The 19,940-nt window shown below is 37.2% G+C and overlaps 2 protein-coding genes and 1 pseudogene across 2 annotated transcripts; 1 reads left to right on the forward strand and 2 right to left on the reverse strand.

Moving 5' to 3' along the window:
- Nucleotides 1-3,326: 3,326 nt before the first annotated feature.
- On the forward strand, nt 3,327-4,241 carry LOC109215842 (uncharacterized mitochondrial protein AtMg00810-like). Its single transcript, XM_019379956.1, has one exon. The coding sequence runs from the start codon at nt 3,327-3,329 to the stop codon at nt 4,239-4,241; it is 915 nt and encodes a 304-aa protein (XP_019235501.1).
- Nucleotides 4,242-4,533: 292 nt separating this feature from the next.
- Nucleotides 4,534-6,000, reverse strand: LOC109215843 (annotated as a pseudogene).
- Nucleotides 6,001-11,762: 5,762 nt separating this feature from the next.
- Nucleotides 11,763-18,040, reverse strand: LOC109215844. Its single transcript, XM_019379957.1, has 9 exons — nt 17,814-18,040; nt 16,153-17,553; nt 15,870-15,985; nt 14,529-14,571; nt 13,960-14,447; nt 13,561-13,867; nt 12,611-12,776; nt 12,283-12,382; nt 11,763-12,105 (listed from the first exon to the last, which is right to left on the reverse strand). The coding sequence occupies exons 2-9, from the start codon at nt 17,317-17,319 to the stop codon at nt 11,988-11,990; spliced, it is 2,505 nt and encodes an 834-aa protein (XP_019235502.1). The 5' UTR covers nt 17,320-17,553; nt 17,814-18,040; the 3' UTR covers nt 11,763-11,987.
- Between the last annotated feature and the right edge of the window lie 1,900 nt (nt 18,041-19,940).

Raw genomic sequence — 19,940 nt, forward strand, 5'->3', positions numbered from 1 at the left:
AATACTACTCAGCCCATACAATCTGGTGTCACAAGTCTGAGCCTCTAATGCGTGAGTATTAACCTACTACATAATGTTTCTAGAAATAAGGAAAACAAATAAATGAAATAGAAGGAAGATCAGGACTGCGAACGCAAATTTGCAGCTACCTTGAATCTCCCGAATGTGATGCTAGGCGGAGAAGATCTCACTCAGCCTCAGTGGGTGCACCTGAATCTGCACACAAGGTGCAGGGAGTATTGTGAGTACTTCCAACTCAGAAAGTAATAAATATAAATAAAGTCTGAGGATAAGAAATCCTAAATGAACACAAAGCAAAGCTATAAATACAACAACGTGAACCAATAGCATAATACAGTAAACATTGAAAACAATTAATAATAAAATCACATCAGATTAAGAATAAATGGCAATTAAATATGCAATGCAACACATAAACCGGTACTCTCCAGTACCCCGCTGCGGCGTGCAGCCTGCTCCATTTATTTAACGTCGACGGCGCTCACTGGGGGTGTGCAGACTCCGGAAGGGGCCCCTTACGGCCCAAGCGCAATAATAAGCCATCTCGTGGCCTCAATCAGGCCCTTGGCCTCATATCAATATCATTATCATACCACTGCGGCGTGCAGTCCGATCCCATACTCAGTCCAAAATCACATAAGCCTTTCGGCACAATAATATAAAAATATTTAGACCAAACTTAATATAAAAATATTACTTTAGTTTCTACTTTTAGAAAAATGGCTGAGTTTACAACACAGTAACTGGCTGAACTACCCCAACTGGATGGGCTATAAATACCAGGACTGAGTTCAATATCTAGAAATATGATAAGAAACGAGTAAAATAATCCCTGAAGGATTCAAGTAGTTGGCACGAAGCCCAATTATGACAATTAATCTATTTTTATAAGGATATCACAAAACTACAATCAATTAGGTGGTAATTTTATTAAGCGGGACAGACCAAGTCACGATCCCCGACGGTGCTCTACCCCACTCCCGTTATCCGGCGTGCAAGTCACCTCAACATAGCACTACAATGTGCAAATTCGGGGTTTCAAACCCTCAACATAGCATTTACATTTATTACTAACCTCAAGCTGGCCAAAGTCCTAGCTTGCTATGCCCTTGCCTTTCGAATTAACCTCCCCGTGCGTCGAATCTGACCAAAACCACAACGAATACATCACAATATGCTAATGGGACAATATCCAATCGAAAACAATCGAAAAATAGTGAAATTCCCGAAATAAGCAAAAACCCGAGCCCCGGGCCCACTTCTCGAAAATCAGTAAATTTACCATAAACGGATTCCTTATCTCGCCACGAGTCTATAAATATAAAGAACATTAAAATCGGAGTCCAAATGACCCCTCAAATTCCCATTTTTGCTCTCTTAGGTTTCAAGCCCTAACCTCCATTTTTGACCTTTAATTCCTTGATTTTTCAGTCTAAATTCATGTATTTGCATCATAAAATCGTGTTTTAGGCTTAGAAATTCTTACCTCGATGAAGTCCCTTGATTTCTCTCCTCCAACTCGCCCGAATTCTCCAAGTCCGAAGTGAAAATATGAAACCCAAAAATTCGCGAAGGGAAATAAAACCATTTCTGACCAGTTATTTCCGCATCTACGGCTACGTAGCCGCATCTGCGACTTCCGCTTTTGCGGTTGAGAGTCGCTTCTGCGGACAAGACAGCTTCTGCGGTTACTAGACCGCTTCTGCGGTCCCGCATCTGCGATTCCTTTTACGCAGGTGCGGTTTCCTTTAGCCTTCCAAAATTCTGCATCTGCGGTCCTATTGTCGCATCTGCGACTCCGCAGATGCGGTCAGCATCTCCGCACCTGCGATGCATGTCGCTTCTGCGGTTCTTGACTCGCTTCTGCGGTACCGCATCTGCGGTCCCATTTCCGCAGAAGCGAAAATACCAGAAGCAGCACAGGTTCTGCAATCTCCTAAGTTCAAAACTTCCCGTTAGCCATCCGAAATCACCCCGAGGCCCCCGGGACCTCAACCAAAAACACAAACATGATCCAATGCCTTATCCAAACTTGCTCCAATCATCAAAACACCTTAAACAACACTAAAACCATCATTTCTCATCGAATTCAAGCCTAAGTTCTTCCAAAACTTTCGAAACACGCATTTGATCAAAAACGTACCCAAATCACCTCCGAATGACCTGAAATTTTGCACACACGTCCCAAATCACATAACGAAGCTACAGCAACTCTCGGAATTCCATTCCGACCCTCGGATCAAAATCTCACCTATCGACCGGAAATCGCCAAAATTCTAACTTTGCCAATTCAAGACTAATTCTTCTCCGGACCTCCAAACTCACTTCCGATCACACTCCTAAGTCACAAATCATCCCCCGAAGCTAACCAAATCATCGGAATTCATATCCGAGACTTCTAACTCATAAGTTAACATCCGGTTGACTTTTTCCAAACCAAACCTTCCTTAAAGAGACTAAGTGCCTCATTTCCTACCAAAACCAACCCAAATAAATTCGAACACACCAAATACCGATGATGAAACATGAAGAAGCATAAAATGGGGGAAACGAGGCGGTAACTCATGAGACGACGGGTCGGGTCGTCACACCAACCAACATATGCTCACCTCCCTATCTAATGTTTGTGAACCTATTAGCTATGTCCAGGCTGCACATCATCCAGGTTGGAACGAGGCCATGGCTAAGGAGATTGCAACACTTGAACTCAATAAAACTTGGGAAGTGGTTGAGTTACCCCCTGGTAAGAAGGCACTACCCAGCAAATGGGTATACAAGGTAAAATACCTCTCTGATGGCAGTGTAGAGAGATTGAAAGCCAGGTTGGTGGTTAGGGGGGATATACAACGTGAAGGCATCAATTTCAATGAAACCTTTTCACCGGTAGTCAAAATGACTACCATCAGATGCCACAGAATTGGGGAATTTAACAATTGCACGTGAATAATGCATTCTTGCACGGTGATCTAAATGAGGAAGTGTATATGAAATTCCCTCTTGTGTTATGTCTCCTTCCCCTATACATGTTTGCAGGTTGAAGAAGTCCCTTTATGGACTTCGACAAGCTTCTAGGCAATAGTATGCAAAGCTGACCATTGCCTTAAACTTCAAAGGGTTCACTCATTCTTTAAACGATTATTCTCTTTTTTTTCAAGAAAACAAACTCTTCTATCTCAATTGTTGTTGTTTATGTCGACGATATACTTCTAACAGGTAATGACAATTCAGAACTACAAGCTCTAAAAGAATTTTTAGACCAAGAGTTCAAAATAAAGGATCTTGGAGACTTACATTTTTTCTTAGGAATGGAAGTTGTTCGTGAACCTCAGGGGCTTATCCTTTCTCAGAGAAAGTTCACTCTAGATCTTCTCCGGGAGTTCAATTCTCTACATCTACGCCCTGTCTCTTCTCCTCTTGATCCATCTGTCAAGCTACATGCTAAGTTTGGTGCTGCCATACCAGATCCCACTTTATATCGGCATCTTTTGGGGAAACTCAATTACCTAACACATACGAGGCCTGATCTTTCTTTCGCGGTCCAGCATTTAAGCCAGTACATGCAAGACCCGCGAAAACCTCATCTTGATGCAGCTTTTCGATTTCTATGTTATCTGTTACGCGATCCTGGTCTTGGAATTTTTATGATAGCCTCTTCCTCTTTTGAGTTGTTGGCTTTTTGCGACTCGGATTGGGGTTCCTGTCCAGATTCTCGTCGCTCTGTGAGTGGCTACTTCATATCACTTGGCTCTTCTCCTATTTCGTGGAAATCAAAGAAGCAAGCCTCAATCTCGCTAAGTTCTGCCGAGGCTGAGTATCGCAGCATGCGACGAGTTGTTGACGAGATCACCTGGTTGGTACGTTTGTTTGAAGATCTCTCCATCCCCATCTCACTTCCTGTTCATCTTCACTCCGATAGTCAAGCTGCAATCCATATAGCTAAGAACCCCGTCTTTCATGAAAGGACGAAGCACGTGGAGATTGACTGCCATTTTTGTGCGTCAACAGTATCTTGCAGGTTTAATTTCACTCTCTTTCGTCCGATCTTCTTCTCAGTTGGCAGATCTATTTACCAAATCCCTCACCGGCCCTATTCATCGCAATCTATTGTGCAAGTTGGGGGTCCTCTCGTCCCCCGCCAACTTAAGGGGGGTTGTTGGTGCACAACCCAGAACTACGCTAGTAGAGAAGAACACAAAGAAGAACAGAACTCTCTTATTTAGAAACACCAAGGAAGAAGATAGAGGCGGTGGAAGCTAAGTGTTTGGTCTGAAGGGTCTCCTTTTTGGTTTTAATAAAGATGTTGGGCCTGGGTTGGATTCTTTATTGGTTTGGGTTTCTACTGACTTGGGCTTCATCTGGTATCAGGCCCAGCTGAAGCAAAGGTCCAGTTTTAATTTATACAAGAGTCCAGCTGGCTACACAAATTCTTCTAGAAACAAAACATGCCAAAATAACACCTGTAAATATTTTCCATATATATCATTATCCATTAGTTTGTTATAGCATATACAATTAGAATAGGACACCTGTACTAGGCAGTTGTTTGAAAGATTCTTTTTTTACTGTATTTATACAAAGCACCGTACAGAATAATTTTATCATCAATACAAAGAAAATTTTCCTACGTTCCTTTTCTATTTTTGACATCTCAGCAGTCAAAAGTTGATAAGTTGCTTCTTGTTGCAGGGTAGTCAAATTTGTAGTTGCATCCTCCGTAGACATGGACATCATATTATTTTGGTTCTCCAATATGGTAACTTGATTTCCTTCATCAGCATTAATCAACAATTGGCTCAAATTATCATCTGGCGCATATTGTGCATGCAATATTGTATTTGCATTGAATTCATTGTGAGTCTCGTTCCCTTGACAAACTGTCCCGGGTTGCGTTGTGCAGTAGTCATCATTAGATCCATGCAACAAAGATTTGATTATTTGAGCGAGCTCTTGTTCATCCATAGAAACTGCGTCATCCTTCACTTTTTACTCTCTTATATTCTTCTTGATTCGGCACACAACAATATCCTCCTTAGGAATATTTTTTTCTTTAAAGAAATCATCCCCGACGAAATACTCCTTCATCAGCCAAATTTTGTTAACTATGTTGTCGTTCTTTACTACTACTACAATGAAACTTGAAATTTCTTCTAAACCCAACCACAGTTCCCTTACCAATATATACGTGTTTGGCCTTTCCATGTCCCGTTGGCGCAAGTTCGACGAACCCTTGTATGCTCACTCTTCAATTGAGTAAAAAAAATAGCGAACATTCTCTTGAATTATCTCCAAATATCTCCCATGGTGGCCGGTCTCCATATATATCTGCATGTTGGAAAGGGTATTCACTCGACAAATATCTCCCATGTTGAGACTGAAGTTGCTTTCTTTCCTTAAAAACCTTCCTTAGTTTTTCACATATTATTAATTGACTTAACAGGTGATTTTAACGGAAAAACAAAAAAGATACTAGTTTCCTTTTACATTTTTTCTTCATTTATAATTTATTTAATTTTTCTAGCTCCATTAATTCAATAGGAAAATTCTAGTTAACAGTTTTTTACCTGAAGAAAAGGCAAAGGTAATTATATTTCCCTCTTTTTCATTTACAAAGTTTTTACATTAACTAAATTCAATTAATGCGTGGAACAGGAAATTTCTAAATTAACAGGTTTTTCTTGAAAGTAACTTAACTCTAACCAATAAAAAATCATTGAATTACAGATGATTTAAAAAATTACGAAAAAGTTAATAAACCTTCTCCATAGTTAAAGAGCTCGAACCAATTAATAATAGATCATCGAATTATAAATAATTTAAAATATCTGTGAAGAGACTAAAACCTTCTCCATAAACAACTCCACCCAATTAAAGAAATAACTGAATTTAAAAAGATTTTAATTAAAAAGTGTGTGAAAAATTCTTTAATTTCCCTGACAAACTAACCACCTTGATTTTGTCATGCATTACTACCAGATCCATCTCTGTCCTTGTTAATGGAAATACGACCAACTTCTTCAACCCAACTAGGGCATTAGACAGGAATGGTCCCAAGATCTCTCATTTGTATTTTGCTAATGAACTCACTCTATTTGCTAGAGCCAGCAATAAGAACTGCCATACTATCTTAAGGGCACTACGTGATTTCAATAATGCCTCTGGCTAGAAGGTCAATTTCTTAAAGTCCAAGATTTTTTTCAGTGCCAAATGTAGGGAAGATTGGGCCAATCACTACAGCTCAATACAGGGCATTAAGACTAGCTCAGCTTTGACTTTCCCATTTTTCACAAAAGTCCCACAAGTAATTCATCTTAGACCACCTTAACAACAAGTTGGCAGGCTAGAAAACAAGGTTCCTCAATATGGCTGGCCGTACTAGTCTAGCTAAAGCTAGCGTGAGTAGCATCCCCAGCCATGTTATGCAGTACATTAAGCTGCCCTCTAAAATAAACAACCAAATTGATAAAATTTAAAGGAATTTTATCTGGGACACTAGTGCTGGAAAGAGAAATCTCCACATGGTTAATTGGGAAACCATTACAAAATCAAAGAGCATGGGGGGATGCAACAAGCTTATATGAAGAATAAAACTTGACATACTAGCTTAGCATGGAGAATGTACAATAACACCAGTTCCATCAGGGCTAGAGTGATCATGGGCAAGCACTGTAATGGGCTGGGCTCAAGACTAGAATTTGGCAGTGCATTGAAGAATTTGTACTAAAGCCTCTAGATGGGTTGTCCACAAAGAGGACAAGATCAACTTTCTGAAGGATAGTTGGTTGCCCAAATTGCAGCCTCTTAGCTCTATCTTAAGAGGGCCTTGGCAACTGACTGACTTAAACATGAAAGTCAGTACAGTCCACAGTAATGGGATCTGGGACCTAAACTCTATCGGTTATCCCATGAGACCTTATGAGATCTCTACCATTATCCAAAGCACTTAATGCAAGGGACAATGATAAACTCATCTGAAACCTCATTCTCCTCTGGGTCAGCCTATAGCTTCATTGCCAACAATCTTAACAGCAACCCTGGCCATGAAGATCTCTATGGCTGGATATGGAAGCTCAAGGTTCCTCATAAAATCAAATTCTTCACATGACTAATATAACCCCAAATGGAACTTCTACCGTCTTCTTCACCGAAAATAAAATTGGGATATGCGTTATCCCGTATACAAACTTGACAAACAATTCTCGTCTACAAGATATTCGGGAGAGGGTGGCGTGGCTCCGGTGGACGACAAGATGCGGGAAGCGCGGCTTAGAGGATTCGGACACGTGCAGAGGAGAAGCCTAGATGCCCCAGTTAGGAGGTGTGAGCAGTTGGCTTTGGCAGGTACGAGAAGAGGTAGAGGGCGGCCTAAGAAGTATTGGGACGAGGTGATCAGACAGGACATGGCGCGGCTCCAGATTTCCGAGGACATGGCTCTTGATAGGAAGGTGGGGAGGTCGAGCATTAGGGTTGTAGGTTAAGGGTAGTCGAGCGGTTTTCTCCTTTGTCCTGGTTTCCCTCTTTGTACCGACGAGTATGATAGTGTTTTGTCTAGCCCTGCTAGCTATTTATGTTGTGTTTCACACTTTTGCATAATATTTGTGTTACTGTTTTTCCATTTATTTGCTGTCTCTCACGTTGCTGTTATTATTTTTCGGGTTTTGTTGTTGCAGATCTATTGTCTCTGAGCCGAGGGTCTCCCGGAAACAGCCTCTCTATCCTCTCCGGGGTAGGGGTAAGGTCTACGTACATTCTACCCTCCCCAGACCCCACTGGTGAGATTTTACTGGGTTGTTGTTATTAGGTTTAAAACAATAATATTCAAGAGCATTTTGGTACATTATACACATTTCTACTTTAAGACCACAAAAATTAAAAGTTTTTCTTACTTTCTTAATTTCCGTGAGAAGTCAAATTAAGATACATAAATTGAATCAGAGGGATATTTGTTTGTATATTGTTTTATTCTTTCGGGACAAAGAAGTGCCATTTGTGAGATTTATGTGGGGTTTCTTCACTCTTTCGTGACGTTACAAAGCAATACTTCAATTTACTTTGACGTAAGAAATTCATAAGTTTTGATCTTTTAGAAAAGAGTTTGTGTATTCCATGGAACGGATAGAAGCAAAATTGGGGCCAACTCCCTCAACAAGTTCCAATTTCACACTTCTCTTTTAGTAACTAGCTTTGGTTTCCCCACGCACTAACAGAAAATCGATTTGTTATCATTTTCATTTCTAGCATAAAAAATATTTGTAAAATATGCACAAGTTCACATATTATTCTATACAAGATAAGATGTGACATAAATGTGTGTATTAGCAATGTCTAGATAAAGATATCCCAAGTACACTCTTACAGTAAAACGTCTTATTTGAGTAGGCATCTTACTTCTCAAAAAAAAAATTAAATTCACGATTGCATTATATAGGAGTATTAGAAGTTGTAATATTTATGAATTTAAAATTTAACATCAATTATTATATAGGAGTACTAGCTTCTCTGCACGTGCGATGCACGTGTATTTTATATCATATTTTTACAAAATATATACTAAAATTAATTAATACTTGCATAATTGAAAAAACATTTGATTTTTATCAAAAATAATATTAAATATCGCCAAAGCTAGTGTAACCTTAAGACCTTTTTATGAAATACAGTAAAAAAGCCACACTCTCCATACCAATCTAACTCGGTTTTCTAGCATATACATTACAATTACAGTATTGGTATCATCTTTTTATGAGTTGATTGCTTCAATAACGACGTAAAAGCAACACTCCTTGATCGACTTTTTTTCCCTGTATCTTTCATGCCATAACATAACCAATTGTGCTTTACGCATAATTATCTTCTCAATAGTTGATTGCTTCTTTTTTAGCGGGAATATATCAAGCCTCTGCTTTTTCATGTGAATGTACATGTCATGCACAAATTAAGCTTCATATTAAACCACAAATAATTATTTCTTTATTCATTCAATACAGCTATTAAGAGCTCAAAATCTACAAATGAGTCATATTTTTTATCCACCGAACTGAAATATAAATAATCAAGTATGATAAAATTAAAGAAAAAAGAGCTCTCTTCTCTCCTATTTAACTAAATAGACTTAGATACAGGCAATATAACTTTGACAAAAAAATTTTATAAAATGAAAATAATTTAAAGGAGAATTAGATAGAGGAAAGCTTAGGACGATCATTGACACATGTTTTGCTTTGCTCCTACTTTCCTAAATTGGCACTTCTCATATAAAATTATATACTACTATTCCCTAAGAAGGTGTATGGTGCATTTATGTAACTTGAAAGTGAAACATACAATTAAAACATAGAGTGGGGATAACAGAAACTGTCTGGAAATAGATATGCAATTTCATCTTCTTCAAATATAAATAGAATTTTGTCTGCAAGAGCAAGAAAAGATAATAGCAGAGTTATAAGTCATATTGGCAAATCCTTTCGTCGTGTATCCATATTCTCTAAGCTATTTATGTTACAAAAGATTTTACTATGAACTTTTTCTGGACTTCATTAGAGTAATCGTATGCTTATTTCACATGAAAATATGTTAGACAATATAACTAAAGAAGAAATAGTCCCAAATGTCAACGATCCATCACCTCATGTTACTCCACTAAAACAAAATATTCTACCTAATAGTAAATTTTTTCCAACTATTTTTTTGTTCCCATCCAGTCTTACTTGGCTTTTTTTTTGAACCGCATATATATAGTTTGAAATAATTTTGGTAAAATTATAGTAATATGCTAATATTAATGGAGAATCTCACATAAAATTTCAAATTCAATAATAGGATTTATCACATACTAATTTGGAGAATGATGCCTCTACTATGTCCGCTTTTATTATTTTTCAACAATAGTACCCCGGAACTTTTGAGGGAAAAACCCACTTCTTCTCTTCATACTTTTTATCAGTTTGTTGCAATAACATATGTATTTAACTATAGACAACACATTTCACAACCAAGTTTGAGAAATCATTCAATACAACCCTTCTTTTCACTATACAAGTTCAAGAGAGAGAGAATTACCAAAATGTCTTGCAAAGTGAAAATAAAAAGTTAGAAAATATAAAAAGAATTACTACTACTTATACTTAATTAGGTGAAAACCCAACCATGAAAAAGAAGAGGAGAAAATAAAAAACGACAAATCAATTGAATTTGCATTTTAAAAGCATGAACTTTACGATAAAAGACATAAAATTTCCGAGAGTACAACTCAAACAAATGCTAAATTAAAAAAATCACTTTACGATCATCTCCAAGTTTTAAATATATCGTTATCACTTTACAAGTAAAAAAATTTCTACCAAAATGAGACATTCAATATAAAATATCTCAAATGAAGTCATATCACATAACCAAGCATTGTATAGATCATAACTAATATTATTAAGCTAATAAACATGACTACCAACTATATCTCTTATATGCTGGAATAACAAAAAAAGCAAATAACGGACCAAAATTAAGTGCGCGGCAGCAGTGGCTCTCCGAGAATTATTCCATAACGCTCTCTTTTGCGAAACCTTTTTCCAAAAGCATATCCCTCGAAATATTTATCGCACTTGCATCTTGCAGTGAAACATGGTAAAAATGGCAAACAAAGTCAACTAAATTCTTAAACTTGCATCCGAAATCACGCATAAAAATGATTTGTTTGACAAATTTTTCCCAAACGACAATCAGATATAACTCCAATTTAACTTAGAAAAGAAAATAACAGATAATAAAAATAATGATGATGATTATGTGGAATGTGGACGTATATGCGTATAGAAGAACTTGGTGTTTTCGCGGTTCGCTCATAGTTGATTAAGCCATTAATTTATACAAGAGATGTGATTCGAGGGTAATGCGGATGAGATTAATTGGGTAATTAGGAGTTGTTTGTAGGTGTTAGGTTTTGTTTTAAGAGTTTTTAGCAACAACAAAAAAGATTTTCTTTTAAGAGTTGTGACTATTCATGTGAAGAATTTAAAGTGTTAAAACTTAGAAACAGGTTTCTTCTGAATAGGCGCCTGATGGAAAGTTGCGTTTCCTTGTAGGCTTTTAGTTTTTTTTATTTTTTATTTTTTATTTATATTTAAAAAAAACTATTTATAGGTCAATTAAAGGATACTTTGGTAATTTAACTTTTGTCTTAAGGGCTTCCCACTTTTAATATAGTATAGATTAAACTTGGTTTGGTACTTTGGTTGTCACACATCTTGGTTTTACAAAAATTGCACAACTTAAGGGCACAAATTCAGTTTTATTTGCCTAGAAACAAAAATGAACTTTTTATTGTATCCTTCACTGGGTAATTTTTATACCCAATCACAGTTCTTCAAAATTACAAAGTGATGTAATAGTCGAGTATATTAACAGAAATGGATCACTTTTATCAAATTAACAAAAAATAGTTTCAAATTTATGCATTATATATTAGGTTCTCAATACATAGGACAAGAAAAACATGCAGTTGAACAACTTATCCCTGCACCAAATTTAAACCTTATTTTTTGATACTTTACTCCGTCATACAAACGCTCAGTTGCCCATTTTAATATTTTGTTCCATCATCACTACTATATAACACAATACTAAATTGACATCATAACTCTCGAGTCCAATCAAATTTTGTCCCATGAAATGACACAAATGGGTAATTTAAACGAAAATAGAAACAAATATGGACTCTTTTCTTCTAGAAAAGAGATGGGGGAAAAAACTGCAAAAGAATTAACATTTTTATTTACGAATGAATGATGCAAAAGAAAGTGCCTTTCGTTTTTCCAATTACACATCGTGTAGCATTTCATATATATAATCAGAAGAACATAGGCAAAAGTAATAAACACTCTACAGATAAGAATCTGAGAAGCATGGTAGAGGGAGCATACAACTCCTCTTACACCTTACCAACTTCTGTCTTTACCCTCCTATCGCTTCGTTTTTTACAGTATCGAGTAAGCTCGGATCACCTCAACGATGGGTGCACGGCACAACGGACACTTCCCTCCACTTCTCACCAGTTCATTTGCACATTTTGAACAAGTGCACATGTGCCCACATCTGCCAATGCAGGAAAACAAACGATTAAATCTTTAAAAATTAAGGCTAGTTACCTTCTACATGTTAAGATACATTAATAGTGGTGGCATACGTCAAATCCCAAAACAAAACACTCAATCCTGCATATTCTGGACATTTGTTTGCAAGATTCATTAGATTCCGCAATATGAGTTTTACCTGTACAACAGGGAATCGATGTGACTATCACAACAAACACAGCAAGTACCCTTTTTCACGTGGCCCCACTTAGAACCATCATTTGAAGTCTCCGCAACCCCTGGTTTACACTAAAACCCAGTTAGTGGATATAATAGCGTGACACAGTTAAAAAAGAACGGTGTTTGGAGAGGTTTAACATTCTTAAGAGCAGCGTTAACATTTCATAACACAATAGGTGATGAACAAACCTATAGTGTGAGGCGCAGTAAAAACGGGTGGTTCGGAGAGGTTCAACATTCACAAGAGTAGCATTAACATTTCATAAAACTACAGGTGACGAACAAACCTTGTTCACCAGCTGATCGATTCAAAGCAGCTGAAACTTCCTGCCTGACACAGCGTTGAAGCTCTAGTTGCATATCCATGCAAGATTCTAACATTCTTTGCATGTGGTTCATGCCTTGCTGCAGTCTTGCCATGTCTGCTCTAAGTTCATTTATCATTTCCCACTCCTGCTCCAGAATAGCACAAATTAAGCTCACAATAAAGTAACATATGACTTTTGTATTTACATAAAAGATGTAGAGTTGTGCCATTAAACACATTAAAATTTGAAACAATTACCAATTGCCAGGCTTAAACAGAATATAATTGAGAAAGGTAACAGTGGCTTAAACAGAATATAATCTGTTCTTATTCACGATAAGCACCAACCAAGATGCATTCTCTGTTTTAATACTGGTCAATACTACCAGAATTCTGAAAATTTTAGGAAATCAAGAGAATTGGAGTACAAAAGATCTTGGAACATTTTGCTTTACGATCACCAGTTGCCAAAGAGTACACCCAGCCTAAGTTTAACTTTCTTCATATATTAGAAAAAATGATAACTTGAAACCATTATCAATTGCTTGGCTTAATCAGAATATCATCTATTTTTCTCATTGGCAACAAACACCAACTTAAACGGGATATCCTTTTGAATACTGGTACGTAGAGATTGCTGAATTCTGACAATTTAGTAAAATGAAGAGAACAGAAAAGATAGTATAAAAGATGTCGGCACATTTTGCTTCACAATCACCCGTTGGTAAAAAGAGTATACCCAGAGTACTTTTTCATTTTTCGTATGTATTAAAAGCAAAGTCTTATTACTAATTACACGCATTAGATATCAAAACCAATGTTATCATATTTATCGGAGTCGATGCCGAAAAGGAAGCAAGATAAAACCCCGAAAGAGCAATATATTCTCTTTTTGCTTTTCTGATAGGCAGGATGAAGCAGTTGACTTACAAGTTCAGAACGATGCACAGTGTGACGTGGCCAACTGGGGTGAGGCAAATCCTGATGCCAAAGTGGCTGTGGTGGTGGCACAGGAGGAGAGGGTAGCACAAGTGAAGGCCTGCCAACTCCATCCTGCTGATCATCATTTTGCTCATCATTCTGCTGGCCCTGACCCCTTTCCAATGAAGCAGGAATGGGCAAGTTCCGATGCAGATCCCAATCAATAGGAGAGCGGCCTCGCCTTTCCACATATGACTGAATTAATTGGTCTAAACTTTCACGGAAGCCACTGCGAAGAAGGTTGGAAACACTCCTCCTACCAGACAAAGACTTTCAATAAACAACAGACCAAAAGTATGCCTAGGTAAGCATGGAGAGGGAAAACACAATCAAGAATCAAAATTTTACCTGCTAAGAAGCTCTCTGAGTTCCATGCTATACACATTATCGTCATCAGGTGGATGGAATCTACTAATTCTCCTTAATGGGACAGGACGCCGCATTCTAGGAGGATCGGAAGGTCCTTCCGACCAAGTCTCTGCAGCTTCTCGTGAGGCATCCTCACGCCAAACTTCCTGGTTTTCTGGGAAATGATGTTCTGCACTCCCCACAAACCCTGTTGTTTCAAGGGACCTAGCAGTTGATGGATTTTCTTGCCAATTCCTGCTTACATTCTCTGCAGTCTCATGAGTCCATCCATTAGAATCATTAGATGCTAAATTACCCTGTGTTCCTTCCTCAGCTTCAACAACAGCTTCCACTCGATCCCTTCCTTGGTGAGGAGACGGGTGTTGACTCGTACTCTGACCAGAATTCTCACTGCGATCAGGCAACTGATGAACGTTGCTCTCCAGCTCCCTAGATTGCACTTGTTCACCACTTTCATTCTGGACTTCCTGTGAAGGATTTGCATGAGTCTGATTATTTCTAGAATCACTGTTCCTACTGTTAGATGAATATACAGAATTGCTGCTTACTTGACCCCGTACAATGTTTCCTGATCTGGAGCGAAATCCTTCCCTGGTTGAGATAAAAAGATCACCAACTCATGAATTATAAATGACAAATATTATCAATTTTCAACTAAGAAAAGAGCTGAAAATCAAGATCTGTTGCATGAATGAGTTGAGAAAGAAGCAAGAAACATTCCCTCTCAGTATCTAGAAACTGAATATCACCAAATGCCACAGAAAATAACTCATGCAAAGATGTAACTAAGCATGAAAAAAATGCTCGTAAGTGAAAAAGAACAATTAGCATCCTTCAAAAGCTTATTCCAGAGAGGATAATTTTGTCTAAGCCTGAACAAGACAACTACACAAGCATCGCTACATGCACTAACAACATCAACACGAGTACCAGAAATAGTAATGGTTATAATAACTAAACATCGGTATAATCAGGATAACATTCAGTCTTACGCGCATGCTAAGACCAATAAAACATTTTAGAGTTCCTTTAAAGTTTGGTGGGAGTAGAGTGGAAGGCTTCTTCTACTTTATCTTTTATTTTATTCCATTTTTTCAGAAACTCCTTCTAATATTATTATCTTTATTTTAAAGCACCTTTGAAGAGAAAACTCCCAAAGTGATGCTTAACAGAAACAATCTTCTTCTATATCCTTTGCTTACCAATTTTTGACAAACACAATGGAAGTAAAGGATCCCTATATGCGATACCAACTAGTTGTCAGTTCAAACTTAGCCTGAGTTCATATCGGTTGCCGATCTACTAAATAACAATTCTCATGCTTGTAGATTCAATTCTCAGGGCAGAAAATTGGCGAGCAGCTTCACTTGTCCATCATTAGCACAGGTATTGAGAAGCCTCAGACGATTAGAAGTTTTAAGTATAGCCTGATAACATTGCATTTTTGAGATCCAACAGTAATTACCAGCTTCCACATTCATTTTCAGCGAATCAAAGTTTTCACTATCATAATGGTAAGGGGATTTTGGTAGATCAGAAGATTTTCTCACAATTTAGAGAGGAGATGCTTATGAGCAGATTTTTTTCACAACCAAGAGAAAGATGATTAGGAGAAGACTTTATCATAACTAAGAGATTAATGTTATTATTTGAGTTAGAAGAGATACAGCACAGTAGCCAACGAAGAGATTGATCTTTGACTAATGTTGTTTGGCCATGGCAATCAATCAACTGCACAACAGCATTGAACACACCTACTACAGTATTAGTCAGACCAACAATGCGTGAAAATGAAGTCCAATTAATTAGCAGACCGTTTCAAGAAGACAAAAAGATCTAAATATTCAAAACTAACTAGGCTGCAATACAAGACTGACTACATCACATACCTCAGCCCAGAGACAGTGTTACGTTGCCTTAGCTGAACTAGTTCACTTGCTGCTATCGAAGGTGGTCTCTCTTCCTCAGCAGGCCTTTCATGCAAGAATCTTCCTCTGAGTAGCGACTGTAGAAGGATGTAACATGTAAAAAGATAAAACTTAGAGCCAAAGCACAACCTCACAACACGTACATGGAGCATTTAATCGTGATTTCTATTGAGAATGCCACAAAAAAAATACAGAATGAAAAAAGGTCTGGTGATATAATAAAGGCATAAAATCAGCAACCAACCTGAATCCGATTGCGATGGGCAAAATCAGATACTGCACGATGCTCTAGTAAACCCTGAAGTTCTCTCTGCCTTTCCCTTTCAATCCTCACAAGCAAATCAAGTAGAGCCTGCCTCCCACGCAGCCTCAACATGTCCCTACGAATGTGCTCTGGTTGGGCATCCTCATGGTCAACAACAGACCCTTCACGAACACGATCTACTTGAGAACTAAGCCCAGTGGACTGTTCTTCCCTTTGGCCACCACGAGCTCCTCTTTGTTGACTAGTCATTTGAACCCATTCCCGCACAATTCTTACCCTTTCACGCTCTGTCTCCCCCAGCCATTCTCCTCTTGGACCACCGTTTCTCTGAGAGACATTAGATGAATGTTCACTGATCCCACTCTCCATCCATCCACGAACAATTTGCCTCACCCTCTCCCTCTCAACTTCACCTAGATCAGGAGACTGTTCACGGCTGGAGTTATCACGGTCCCTATGATCATTCTGCGGTCCAATCGGGTCATGAGACCAAGTACCATACTCATTCTCACTCTCACTAGCATCCACCAAACTACCTTGGTTATCACTTTCCCGGCTTTCTGACATATTTGCAGTAGAAACATTGGTATTAGAATCCATGCTCCTTCGTTGTGTCAACCTTTCCCGCACCCTCTCTCGGGCACGATTCAACACATGTTCATCCTCCAATTCCCGCCACATCTGCAAAATAGTAGAAGCCCTCGTGCTTACTCTCTCAGAATCACCCTGACGCCTTGAGGTCGGAGATTGTGATTCCCTCAAGAACGACGAATCAAGCATCGAAACAGTGTGCAAACCAGCAAGCGCCATCAACTCAGACTCACGATTCCTCCTCTCAATGGTAGTAATCATCTCTTGAGCCTGTCTTGCTGCCCATCTGCTCAAAATCCTCGAGTGGCGCCTCCTGGCAGCAGAAGACTCTGCCAGGTCATCGCCTTCAAGGTCAGACCTCCTCCTCCTCCTTACAAGCTGATCAGACTCTTCATCCTCATCCTCAGTATTACGCACCGAACTACACGAAGCATATGACATACACTCGTCCAAGTGTCCACACATCAACTCCTCCAATCCCCTCTCAAACTCGGACCGCACATCGTCCCCTGTGCTTTCCGACTTCTGCTGCATTTGCTGCTGAATATCTTCCATCTTCAGAACCCACTTTATCCCAACTCTAACACCCTAAAAACACATTTCACCACACAAAATGTTCCAATATGGCAAAAAGACAACCTAAATGCATAACATCACACCATTGTCCCCCACAAACCTGACCCTAAAACTAACCCTAAACCTAATTCCATAACAAATCTCATCAAATTCATAAAATTACACTGCTTTTTAAACACTACCAAATCACTCGTTGGATACATATCACAAAACCTGATCAAATTACACATGTCAGCACCACAAAATTCAGAAAAGCAAAAAAACAAAAAAAAAAAAAATAAAAAAAACATGTTCATCAATACAAAAATTTAATATCAATTATACGAAATGTATAACCAAAAATAATCAAAAATATGCATTAAGATCTAAGAAAATTCACCGAGTGCAGCAGTGACAATAAATTGTGGATAATTTGTAGGTCATAAAATTGAGGATTAAACACACACACACACAAAATCAAAAATATAAATTACCTTTGAATCGTGGTTCCTTAATCCGCCAAAAGTGTGGGAATCAAAACCCTAACCTGTAAATTGTTATCATATAAGTTATGTGAAAATTAGAAAGACAAAACAAAAAACGAAAAGCGAAAATAGGAAAAATCGATTGGAAACGAAGAGGGAGAGAGAGATAATAGGGAAAGAGAAGCTGTGAATTTATTAAGGATGCAATGAGAGAGAGAGAAGAAGGGTAAGGAGTTTTTCTTCTTTTTTTTCGTAAATGTTGGAGTATTAATTATTAAACAAATAAAAAAAACAAAAATTTCATTCTTTCCATTTTATATGACCTACTTTAATAGATAAATGATATTAAAAATAAAATGTATACAACCATAAGCACTTGTGTCGTGTAAAATATAAATTATTTTATTAATAATAAAATAAAAGTTTTATAATTAAATTATCTCTGAATATAAGATATCATTTTTGTGATAGGTTAAGTATATTTTTTCGGACAAATTAAGTATATAATATAATAATCATATAAATTGAGACAAATGAATTTTTTTTTTATTATTATTTTGAAGGGATACGATTTTTGGTTGAAAACCCGCGAGTCTTGTGTATGGTGACACGTCATCCATTTTAGTTTTCTTTTTTTCTTTTTGCCTAATTATCCTTTTTGTTTTCTTTATTTTAATTCGGTTTTCTTTTAGTGGTCATTTTCTGTGACTATTTAAATGGAAAGACTATGAGTATAGTCAATGACTCAACGGAACTTTACGTATAGTACTAATTAACAACTATAGAAAAGAATGAAGATAGAATTAATTTAACTTTCTTGCAATAATATTAAATATTATCTACTTACTTTCATACTGTTTGGTCATTTCACAACTAAAGCTTCCTAAAAATGTTCAACTACCAAACAATATTTTCTGATGTAAACTAAAAATATAAACACTTATATTTAGTTGATGAATTAAGTTTTATTTGTTCTTCTTTTCAATGAAGTGAAGATTGTATAACCATAAGTTTTTTATTGAATTCGTCTCATACTATTGAAGGTAAATTTATTTTCGATAATAATTACAATCAAGGTCTTCTTGTTCAATTTCATTTTTGAAGGAAACGCTTATTCTTTACCGCTTGTTTGGATGGCTGTTACATATCGTTTCATGTATCGTATTGTATTGTACCGTATTGTTTAATAAATATAATGTTTGGATAGATTATATCGTTTACCATCATTTCATGATATCACGCACCAACAATATGAAAAATAAACTTACAACATTACCAAGAAAAATAGGATAGAAAGTAGAATTATTATATAAAAAGCGGGATAAAGAATAAAATTTGATTATTTAAAATAATGAAGGGCAAGATGGGAGGAAAAAGCAAGGTAACAACGCCACCACACCAAATTCGTTGTTTCATAAAGTGTTGCTTTTCGTCGTTACGTAACGACAGATTTAACGATACGATACGATACAACAAAATTTAAGTAATAATCAAAACAAACATTACATTTAAAGTAACAATACGATACAATACAATACAATGGGTAACAACCAATCCAAACAAGTTGTTACTAATAGGATACAATACAGTATATTAAGAAAATAAAATCTAGTTCTATGTGATATGGCTCAAATAGGTACGTTAAACTACTTCGCGCTCTACTATTACTTATTATATTCGATATATAGAGATTTATTACGTTAACTCGCCAATAGATATTGCCTATACTACAATCAAAGGATTAATAATTTTCTTAAAGAAAACAGAAAAGGTTCAAATATTCTCTTGTACTATGAGAAAAGGTTTAAATATATTACTCGTTATACTTTGAGTCCAAATATACTCATATCGTTATACTATTGGTTCAAATATACCCCTCTTCCGGTAAGTTTGGCCAATATGGACATCCAATCCTACATGACACTAACATTTGATGAGGTGGGTACCACGTGGCATGCCACCTCAACGCCCCTAACCAATTTGACCCCTCCCTTGAATTTTTTTTTTCACCTCTAAAATTTCCTCACCACTATTGCCACCATTCCCTTGATCTATTTTAGTGGTGAAAAAAAAATAGAAGGGAGGGATAAAATGGGTAGGGGTGCTGAGGTGGCATGCCACGTGGCATCTATCTCA

Source organism: Nicotiana attenuata, unplaced genomic scaffold (assembly GCF_001879085.1).
Source record: "Nicotiana attenuata strain UT unplaced genomic scaffold, NIATTr2, whole genome shotgun sequence".
NCBI classification, from domain to species: domain Eukaryota; kingdom Viridiplantae; phylum Streptophyta; class Magnoliopsida; order Solanales; family Solanaceae; genus Nicotiana; species Nicotiana attenuata.

Bases quoted from the DNA above. Each gene is read 5' to 3' on its own strand.
- LOC109215842 (XM_019379956.1), top strand. From the start codon at position 3,327: ATGGAAGTTGTTCGTGAACCTCAGGGGCTTATCCTTTCTCAGAGAAAG.
- LOC109215844 (XM_019379957.1), bottom strand. From the start codon at position 17,319: ATGGAAGATATTCAGCAGCAAATGCAGCAGAAGTCGGAAAGCACAGGG. The intron at 14,572-15,869 runs GTATGTGATGTA...TATCTCAACCAG, and splicing joins AACACTGTCTCTGGGCTGAG to GGAAGGATTTCGCTCCAGAT. The intron at 12,383-12,610 runs GTTTGTTCGTCA...AGTGTAAACCAG, and splicing joins TCGATCAGCTGGTGAACAAG to GGGTTGCGGAGACTTCAAAT.